Source organism: Thunnus albacares, chromosome 4, assembly GCF_914725855.1.
Source record: "Thunnus albacares chromosome 4, fThuAlb1.1, whole genome shotgun sequence".
NCBI classification, from domain to species: domain Eukaryota; kingdom Metazoa; phylum Chordata; class Actinopteri; order Scombriformes; family Scombridae; genus Thunnus; species Thunnus albacares.
Window position 1 is genome coordinate 31,794,160 of NC_058109.1, and position 11,000 is coordinate 31,805,159.

At 41.0% G+C, this 11,000-nt stretch overlaps 1 protein-coding gene across 2 annotated transcripts; it reads left to right on the forward strand.

Moving 5' to 3' along the window:
* The first annotated feature begins 931 nt into the window (after positions 1-931).
* LOC122980691 (solute carrier family 41 member 1-like) lies at positions 932-10,984 on the forward strand. 2 transcript variants are annotated; one of them, XM_044348955.1, is made up of 10 exons: positions 932-2,282; positions 3,320-3,427; positions 3,795-3,866; positions 5,168-5,312; positions 5,450-5,596; positions 6,110-6,254; positions 6,417-6,496; positions 9,020-9,154; positions 9,699-9,847; positions 9,981-10,984. In XM_044348955.1, exons 1-10 carry the CDS (start codon positions 2,088-2,090, stop codon positions 10,158-10,160), a joined length of 1,356 nt encoding a protein of 451 aa, XP_044204890.1. In that variant the 5' UTR covers positions 932-2,087; the 3' UTR covers positions 10,161-10,984. The 2 variants fall into 2 exon arrangements, with proteins under 2 accessions (XP_044204890.1, XP_044204891.1); XM_044348956.1 differs by lacking the exon at positions 932-2,282 and adding an exon at positions 2,494-2,515.
* Positions 10,985-11,000: the final 16 nt, after the last annotated feature.

Consider the following 11,000-nt stretch of genomic DNA (forward strand, 5'->3'; position numbering starts at 1 on the left):
ATCACTGACATTGAGATGTGTTGACAGAAGTTGTAGCTGGCTAGCTGCTACCGTATTTGGCAGCATTAAATGAGAAGTAATGACAGCTTCAGGAGTTAGAGAGAGTTGCCTCACTTGTGCGTACTGTTGACTGTGATGGCCTGTGTTCATATTCTGCCTGGAAACTCTGTGGCATCTCGTCCCCTCTCATTCTCTGTTGTTTTTTACTGTTAGTTTTTCCTAAAATATGACAAAGAGTGAGCTTTGAGAAGAGGAGAGACAACTCTCTGCTCATTCTACAGATGCTTGCAGCAGGTGCTTCACAACCCAAATTACAGCCAGGAGTCAGAAGGGGGAGCTGCAGAGAGCACAGCACCCATTCCAAGGCATGTCCCAAGGACACTTTTCAGCTGAGTCATTGTCATAGTGTGTGTGTTTGTGTGTGTGTGCGTGCTTATGTTCCTCCCATGTATTTACATAGATTACATATAGTGTGAACAAAGGAGCAAGGGAGACCAAAAACCAGAACAAAGTCAGAACTTTTCTTATTTCTTTCTATCACACCAAACAGCAGTCTAGGTGTACATAGATGCTATTGGCTTTTATCTGTGTGCCAGACCATGGCAAATATGTATGTAACATGGAGCAGCTGATGTAAGAAAGACAGAAAGAGAAAATCAGACAAATGAGTGATGTAATGAACTCTGAGAGACTGAAAAAGTCCAGGGGGACAGTTAGCGGCAGTCTGTGTTTCATCCAATCATGGATGATAAACTGTGTCCTTTCCAGGCAGCAGCAGCACCACGTGTCAGTGACAGGTACAGCACCTGCTGCTGCTCAGTGTGCGTCACACACTTATAGTGAGGACATCGAAGAGCAGGGGAAGGAGGAGCTATCAAAGAGGCGAGGAGGTGGGGGGGGGAGGGAGGGATGTGGGGGGCAGAACTGCAGCATCCTCTGAACTGATCTAAAAAGAAACCAGGAGCAAGAGAAAAACTGAGGAGTCCTGATAGAATCTGGTCACCTTGCTTATACACAGACATCACCCAGCAGCAGCATCACCATCCCCCCCCCATCCTCACACACACCCACACACAAACATTGTCCGTCTTGTCCCTCCCTTCATCACAGAGCACCGTCACGACTCATCTATCCGTCTGGAATCAGAGGGAAGCCCTGGCAGCGGCACGACAATCGCCGTCTCTCTTCAGACAAGCCTTCGACGTCATACCGTCCACCTGCGTCCCTTCACACATCCTCGCAGCCTGGACGGACATCCAGGCGTACCCCCCCTGATCAAAATGAGGAAGGGGCTCCAGAGCGGTCAAGTTCACGCAGGGCATCAGCACAGCGAGGAGAAAGAGAAGGAGGTGTGGAGCGAGACGGAGGAGAAGGAGAAGGAGCGGCAGCACAGGAGGGCTGAGAAGAAGCTGCTGGCCTTCTGGATGTCCTTGTCCCACAGGACCTGGACCCTCTTTAGGCCCCGAGAGAGACCGGCCTTCCAGCGCTCTGCCTCAGCCGCCCGGCTGCTCAAGAGTGAGGCATGAGGAGGGAAAGAGTGTGTGTGTGTGTGGCTGCAGTGAGTGCGTGTGTGTCATGTAGGTCTGTCAGTAGCAGAGTGTCAGAAGAGGCCTCACAGACCTGCTGTCAATTGGACCTGTGTGTGTGTGTGTGTGTGTATGTGTATGTGTGTGTGTGTCTAATACATGTGTGTCCTCCATTCAAGTGGCTGAAAGCAGCTGGTTCCATTCCTCTGTCTAGCTCACCATTTGCAAAAGTACTCGTGGCTGTCCTGCCAGTGTGACAGATGAAGGGCAAAACTAATTTTTTGGTCAAACTAATTTAAGAATAACTGATTCCAGAAACTGCACAAACATCACCTGTGACTTTTGAGAGTTGAGCAAGGAGAGGACAACTTGGTAACAGTTGACAAAGGAAACATTTTTCTCTCGCTGGCTAGTGTTCCCCTCAGCAGAAATGGATCATGGCATTGACTGATTAAACACAAAGCCTGGAGGCTGATTTTTGCGGCACAGACGAGCAGTCACTCCCTAACGACACGTACGCCAGAGGCTTTCCGGACAGAAATGGGTTAACAGGGATCAGTCATGGTGGTGACCCATCTGGCGCTGGAATTGTGTTTCCAAGGGAAGAAGCTGAGGGGCTTCACTTGTAAACTGACCCGTTCGGCCCACGGCTTCCTGCCAGAGAGCTCATGGATCATCGCAGCCCAGGTGCTGCTGCCGTACCTGGTGTCCGGCCTGGGCATGGTGGCAGCCGGGATAGTCATGGATATAGTGCAAGTATGGAAAAAGTGCAGCAAAGTGTGTGTGTGTGTGATTATACAATAGTACTAATATTAGTTTGTTACATTAGTGGGTTTTTTTTATTAACACTAAATGCTGGACAGGTATATTTGATTGTAAACACCTACTATGAATATGACAGGCGAAGCTTGGTCATGTTTCTGACTTGTCATTATCATCGCTGTTTTCCGTAGGTTCATTGTTTCATGTATCCTTGAGCTACAGTAGTGGTGAGTTGCTGGAAGGCTGAGGGAGTCAGATGATGAAGGATGAATGTGAATATATCATCTAATAGTTGTGAAAGATCTTTGCAAATAGTACAAAAATCAAAGAGAAATGCAAAAAATGCAGTTTAAAAAAATGCAGTTTAAAAAAATGAGAGAAGACCTTGGCAAAATAGCAAATTACTCCCTTTTCTTTTTTACAATTAGGCAATCTTTCAAGTAACCTTTAGCTAGAAACTATGATACAGAAGAATTACATGTGTGATAATATTTGGCCTTCTCACAGCGAGGCAGATTCAGTATCAAAACAGTATCAAAAGAAGCAAATAGAGCAGAGCTACCTAATAGTTCTCTCTCCCTGTTGTAAATATCCCAGCAGCAGCACGACATGAGTTGCAGTCTGAATTATGCAGCAGGTCAGCTAGCCACGAGTTGAAACCTAAAAAGCCAACAGATCAGGTTTCACGGGAGATACATGGAAACACGGTCACTTAACAAATCCTTCAGCACTCACTGGTCAAACAATTCACTGCATATGAGGGAGTAGATGTAGCCATTGGAAGTGTGTTTTTATGCAATAAATAAATAGTGGAATGAAAGTGTTTTAATCCCCTTGAGATCATGCAGCGTGCTGGCAAATGTTTCAATGTTTCAGCATTTAAATCAACAGTTACTCAGCACTGAAAATAAGAATTTTACAGTTTTTTCTTTTATTTCCTTGAGGGAAAAGTTGTACTTTACAATACTAGAATAACGTCCAGTTGGCTGGGAACAGACTGTACTTTAAGAGGCCACTGTGGTGTTTTTCAGCACTGGGAGGTGTTCAAGGAGATCTCAGAGGTGTTTATCTTGGTGCCAGCCCTGGTGGGGCTGAAGGGGAATCTGGAGATGACACTGGCATCCAGACTGTCAACAGCAGTGAGTGGAAACACACTCACGGACATGCAGAGCACACACATGCACGCAGACCACATGACGACAGTTATTTTAAATGTATGCGACTGTAGAACTCTTAATATAGAATATATTTTTCACCAGATCTTAGTAAGTTTGTGACATGTCTTTAAAAATATGAGGCTCTTATTCTGTTTTTCAGTTTTCTAACATCAGTGAATCAAAGGTCCACATGAAAAAATGAACTATGCAGCAGGGATTAGACTACACTTCTAAAACATTAAATTTCCACTCTTAACACATGAAAAAAAGATATTTTGAACAACTTTAAAGATATTCTAAATACCACTATTTGAGAAATATGATTACATAAGCTCGTTTGTGTCCACAGGCCAACACAGGGCAGATGGATGAGCTGCAGCAGCAGTGGAGGATGGTGTGCTGTAATCTGGCTCTCATTCAGGTGACACACCGCTCCACCACACACACTCCATCCTATTAATAACACACTCCATCATTTTGGTCTCTCTCTGCTGGCTTCAAGACAATCTGTTAAACTCAAGAAGCTTTGCTGAGATAAGATCGTCCTCTCTTTCAGAACACTTCACTTCTCAGCTTGTTAAATACACAGAGAAAATAATAAATGGTCTAATTAAGAGTTAAAATATACACGTAGCAGGGTACATATAGTATATTCCGTGTTTTACTTTTAAGACATTTCACCAATATCTTTTTCAAATCAGCTGTATTTGTCATTTTTTGATCTAAGACCTTATATGATCTAAAAATGTCTTAGAGTGGTAAAGACACAGAGAAAAGTGAAAGAAAAAGCATCTGCTCTCATATGTTGTCATAACTCAAATGAAGACAAGAGCTTTATCAGTATATTGGATTATTTTGTGCTGTTGTAAATATATTTCAAGACAACATAACCAAGACCTGACAATGCAGTTTGATACACAAAATGTCAAAGTTTAGTTTAAAGAGCAAGACGAAAAGAAATTCCACATGTAAATAATTGGCTTTTTGTCCATTCTGAAATGAGCAGTACAGTACAGTAGGTGATTAATATGTGCATTCATGTGTGTGTGTGTGTGTGTGTGTGTGTGTGTGTGTGTGTGTGTGTATCCATGCACGGGAATGTAATGTGTTAATAAGTCCAAGGTGAAAAAGTATAACTGAACGGGCAGATTCACTTCTGTGAAGAGAAGGAGAATTCTAAGATAAAAACATAATAAATTGCCTCAATCTAATCTGTCTGCAGTACTTGTAAAAGCACAGCAGTGCGCAGTAAGTCATATAATGGGGAGGCAGTCTTGTGAATCATTTTAATTTTGCAAAAGAAAGACTGCGAGTGAGCGGAGGTAAGATTAGATCAGGTACAGTATTTTACTGCTCTCCTGGTGAGATTCTTTCTGATAACTTTTATTGTTCATTTCTTTCACTTTGGCAGAATTTAAATGAGGAGAGAGATAATTCTTCCTGTATCTAGTAGGTTTTTATATTGTATAGGCACAGGCCTGCTGGATGATGACCTCTGGGATCTGCATGTATGGTCACTCCAGTCAAATCTGACCATTTCTAGAACAGCAGTTGAACTGGTTGTGTCTTGCACTACATTTTTTCCTGCTTTTCTATTTTCACTCTTCTCTTGTCCTCTCTGAGACAGACAGACAGAAAGAAGAACAAACAGATGGATTGGCAGACAGATAATAATATATATACTATGGATTCATGTCTCTCTGCTTTGTCCTTCATGTCCAGGTCCAGGCCACAGTCGTGGGCTTCCTGGCAGCAGTTGCAGCAGTGGGTCTCGGGGTTCTAACCAGGGGGAGAGTTGATGTTATCCAGGCTTTAATCCTGTGTGCCAGCAGCGTCACCACTGCTTTCATCGCTGCGTTGTCTCTAGGTCAGACAAAAGACTGCTGCACAGAGCGAACGCAGAGTAGAGTAGATGCACACAATACAACATAGAAGACAGTAGAGTTTATTAAATGAGTGTGTTTTTTAACTTCTATATCAAGTTGTCATCTTGTGCTTTGGCAGGCTTGGTGATGGTGGCAGTGATCATTGGTTCCAGGAAAGTTGGCATCAACCCAGATAACGTAGCCACGCCCATCGCCGCCAGCCTCGGAGACCTCATCACTCTGTCTTTGCTCGCTGGGGTCAGCAGCTTCTTCTTCTGTTACAGAGGTCAGAGGTTCGGTACACAGTATGTCTACACATGTGACATGTCAGGACTTATTGATCAAAGAGGGTAAACCTGATTCAAGTCAGTTTAAGGCAGATTAGAGTTGAGATTATGAAGATTTCAACAAATTGTGGATGAAACAGCTTTGCAAACGGCCCATAAAACAAAAAATAATGATTAAATTGTTGGAAAAAGACGATTTGACTGAGTATTGACTGTTACATTGTATAATTTCCTGTTAGAATGAAATGGTCAAGTATGTTGATTTTTTTGTATACTGACTACAAAGAAAAAATAGTATATAGTACTGTAAACAATAAGTATCAAGTATGGAATTGGATACAGCCAGAAGAGGGCAGCAATGTTCAGCCTTTCATTTTTGCTGCAATACAACGCTGGATGCATCTTTCAAGCTTTTACTTTGTTTTCTTGCTGTTGCTTTTCTTCTATTTCTCTTCACCAATTCAATAATTGTATTGTATGACAGATGTATTCTGTTTTATGTTGTTCTCCAGACTTGTGGTATTTGCCTCCTGTGGTGTGTGGCTTCTTCCTGCTTCTTATCCCAGTGTGGGTGATTATTGCCCGTCGATCTCAATCTATCAGAGAGGTCCTAAAGTCAGGCTGGCAACCGGTCATCTTGGCCATGTCCATCAGCAGGTCAGCCAACTTTTCATGTTTCTCTTCCTGAAGGTCACTTCACAACACTGTACGCTTTTTTTCCTTTGATCACTAATGGTTTCAAGTCACACAACATGTTTCTTTCATTGCAATAAATCAAAGCTTTTTTTCCTCACTCTTGTACTGCTGTCTTCTTCCCAGTATTGGTGGTCTGATTCTGGATAAGACAGTGAGCAACCCAAACTTTGAAGGCATGGCTGTGTTCACTCCAGTCATCAACGGTGAGTAGATGAGAAAATAATCTCAGCCATCAGATTTACCAGTAACACTTCACTTTAACCTCCTCATTTAGCATCTATAGGCACTAACACTTGATTACATGTTAATTACACACTTTAATGTAAATAGAAGCAGATAAAAGGACATCTTGAAGTATTTATTTTATTTATATTTTTGTCAACAAATGGAACGTTTCCTATGAAGAATCCATAACTGGTGTATAAACAGTCAGTGAATGCTTGATAACACAATATAATATCTCATATGATCATATGATCACACACATGAATCACTTCTATGTTCAGAGGCAGCTTTCAGACTGTTCATAAATGTGTTCAAAATTCATGAAGACATGTTGAGCATGAAGGTTCATTCTTGACCTTCAAAACAGTAGTTTGACAAAAAAGCACTCAAGATCCACTTACTAGATTTCTCCCAGGGCTTTCAGCTGCATCTCATGGCCTTCATCAGCAGATTAAATGGAAGTCCCCTTATTTAGCATTTATAAGCAGTGTACAAACATGTAATAAATGGTTATAACATTGTTATAACAATGTAGTTATAAGCAGACATCAGCGCATATTTAAGTGTTTATTAACTCACAATATTTGTCAACAAAGACATATTTTATATTATTACAACTGTCATTCGTTATCTGTTTATATACCATGTTTATATCTTCATATTTATATAAAATATTAAGAGCATATGTTCATACACCAGTTACAGATGCTTCACTGGGGGAATTATAGTTGTGACAAATAAATTAATGAACAAATATTATATTTGCTACTAATTACATTATATTGCTTTATTGTGTGTTATAAACCACTTAACTGCATATAAATGCTAAATAAGGTGGTAAAAATAAAGTGTTAGTTCCATTGTATGGGTAAAAATGCCCCAAAAAGAGGCTCTTCAGATGCAAAAAAAAAAAAAAAGAAAAAAAAAGAATATATTACATGTCCAAAAGGTGATAAAATGTAAAAATAGGAAAGAAAAGTGAACTGAAAAAGGAGTCTTCAGTCTGTAATTTACCCAACTGTTCTCATGATGACAGAAAACATGGAGCTCTTTAGCTGTTTGAGGGAAACCTTTCATATTTCCCTACTTAAATGAAACCTTCCAGCTAAAACTTGCTGGTGCCTTGTTTTCAAAGAGTGAAACTAAATCTTATGCAGTTAGGAACAACATTAAATTAAACTGAAATGGTTTAAGTATTCAGTTGACACTTTGTTGGACAGGATTCTCATTTTCGAGGCCTGGAGCTCAGATACATGTAACCTTAAACAGATGTTATTTTAAACATATCTCTTTAATTGTGTTGAAACAATTATTGGCATTCCTTCCACATGCCCTAAGCACAGAGCCAAAGAAATGAAGGCTGACATGTTTTCCTGAATGAGTAAGCAGAGCTTGGATTTGAGGTTATTGTGTTTCCACACTCCTAATCTTTGAAGAGTCACATTAAAGCTTCATTATTAGCTTTAATATTTACAATAAAAAACCCCTCTGTCAGCTGATGTCATGTGGAAATTGTTGGAACATGCAGATGCCCAGCAGCTAATCCTCATTATTTATAAATCCTGGTGTCTCCACAGCCTTACAGTGAAGCAGCGGTATGGTTAAAAGGGAGAGTTTGACTTTTAGAATGGCTCTAAATTTGATTAATCATTCATGAGGTATTAAAGTGAGCAGCCTCCTCTCTGTCAAAGAAACCTCAGAGAGGCATAAAGTTGCCAGATCCTCACTGACAGAAGCTTGTTGCCCACAAAGCGGCATACTAAGTAGGGAGGAATTAACAATGGTCTTTACATAAAGCACAAGCCTGCTCAGAATGCCAACTATGCATTCACTGGTTCCCGTTTCCGCAGCATCTCTGCCAGCCTCAGTGCTACCAAAAACCCCTCCTGCATGTAATGCCATCCCAGGACAGGAAGTGCATTTGCATTCCAATTCAACGCTCTCCCCTCCTGCCCTGTTGACCAGAAACACTCCTCCTGTTTTGTCCAAATGATCCATGTGCTGCAAAGCTCTGCAAGCCAGGAGCTTTTATTGTGCTCCCAATGAAATCAGCCTGAAGGGAGAGCAGTGAGAATGCCTTTTCCAAACAGAAGGACAAGTAAGTCCCCTGGGACGCTGTGAGTCACGAATACCTGATGAATAGATTCCAAGCAAAGTACATTTCTTCAAGTGTTTTTACACTCGTATTGTATAGTGACTGCTCAGCCTCCTGAATGGCTGCTTTGGACTGTCAAATATGATGGGAGAACAAGTCTAAACAACTGATGATGGTGATGAAGTTTGCCCAATATGAGAGAAATCAGAACGGTATTAAAACATGATGTAAAGGCAAACAATTACACTCTAAAAGACATAAATGAAAAGCATGTTTTGTCACTTATTCTGCCTAGAAAAACAAAACCAGCCTCCACGCTTTCATCATCTTATTAACAGTTTATTATGGAATGAATCAATGCTCCACACTGCTAATATTGATGTCAATAATCTCCTTGTCTATGTAGGTGTAGGGGGAAATCTGGTGGCCATCCAAGCCAGCAGGATGTCTACTTACCTCCACTACTGGAGCACTCCTGGAGCTCTGCCATTTAAAATGAGCATGAACTGTCCTGGACCCTGTGCTACCTTCTGCTCCTCAGGTCAGATACAGAAAAAAAAAACATGATTTAAAGGTGCAATGTGTAGTCTTTTATCAAGAATGTTCAATCAATAAATCACTAACAAGTCAAATATGTGACATTTGGTTGGATTTGGAGAGGAATGTGATGGATTTTTTTCACAGCACAAAAAGGACAAAATGGATTTGAAGCTGTATGAAGCTGAGTAATCACATGATGGCGGATGTGGACAAATTGTTCCCAACATTGTTACGCCACTCTGTTAACATTAGGAGGAAATATCATGAAACAGTTTTGGTTGTAACAGGAAGAAACAAAGTTAATGGGAAATGTGGTTAAGTTAATAATACCACCAGCTTGAGATAAGTTCTATCAATCATCTCCAACACAATTTTGTTTGTTTATAGTTATTCACTTAAACGATCATAAATAAATCCCAGGACAGAAACTCAAACACATCAATCACTTCCTGTCTGTTTAATAAACATGAGAACACATTAGTTTTAACAGACGCTAGACACACTGGTAAACAAAGTTTGTTTCTTTCCTTTCTGCATTTATCCAGATGTGAACTCCAAATCAGCCAGGGTCCTTGTCATCCTCGTCGTCCCGGGTCACCTCCTGTTCCTGTACACCATCCACCTCCTGCAGGGAGGCCACACCACCATGACACCCACCTTCATCATCTGCTACCTGTCTGCAGCTCTGCTTCAGGTCAGATGACCTCATTCTCATTCTACCTGAAAATAAAACTGTACTCTTACTATACAAATTTAGTCTTCTACACATTTTCTGCCAGTCTGGAATGCATTCATTTGAAGCTTATCTTAGTGTTGTCATTATCCAGGTGTTGATTCTGCTCTACATGGCCAGCCTGATGGTGCGGTGGCTGTGGCGAAGGGGACTGGACCCAGATAACTTCTCCATCCCTTACCTCACAGCTCTGGGTGACCTGTTAGGGACTGCCTTCTTGGCTCTGAGCTTCAGGCTGATTCTGGCAATCAATTCCACCCGGACTGGAGTTTGACGCAGACTCCCTGAATGTACTGCTGTCTATATGCAAGCGGCTGAAAGCTTGTGGGATAAAAGAATGCCGAAACAGAAGGGAGAGAAAACAAGGTGAAGAAAGTTTGGACTGTAATTGCACTTTGTTCTCCCTATTTGCCAGCTCACTGTGGACGATAGTCGTGCACTGTTCCCTGAAGTTTCATCTGCCTCAATATAAACACCACCCAGCTTGGCTCTGTAGAAACATCCATCTAAACTGGATGCAAAAAGTGTGAATACCGTAGAACAACATCTGTACACCTATTGTCGGCTCTTAAATGATTGTATAAAGGCAATAACAATATATCATTGAGTGCAAATGTATATTCACATATATCAGATGCTGCACTGTCTGGATGAATGTTAGATTTGATCGTGTTTATTTTATGTAGATTTGTGCCTTTAAACCGTGATAAGCCTTCAGTTCTATGTGTTCCTATGAAGGGTTAAAACTGTTTGGTGTTGCCAAATTTCTACTGGATGATATTTTACTTGTGCCACTGAATCTAGTCTGTTGTACCAAACTGTCTCAATGTTAGTATGTGTTCCAGGTATGAACAGATGTCTCTTTATGCTATTTTTGTGTACAAAATGATTTAGTATGCATCTCTCTGTAAGAGGCCTTCTCACTTGTTTGATATGCACTTTTAGAAAGATGCTCGTCTTTACTGATCTGTTTCTCGAAATAGCATACAAAGATGGTGAGAATCCTATTTTCACAGCGACATCAAGCTTGACAGGACTTTGTACTGTAGTGCTATCATGATTTGTCATTTAAATAAAGGACTGATGTGTAAGTCATGATTGCTGTTGTGAAGGA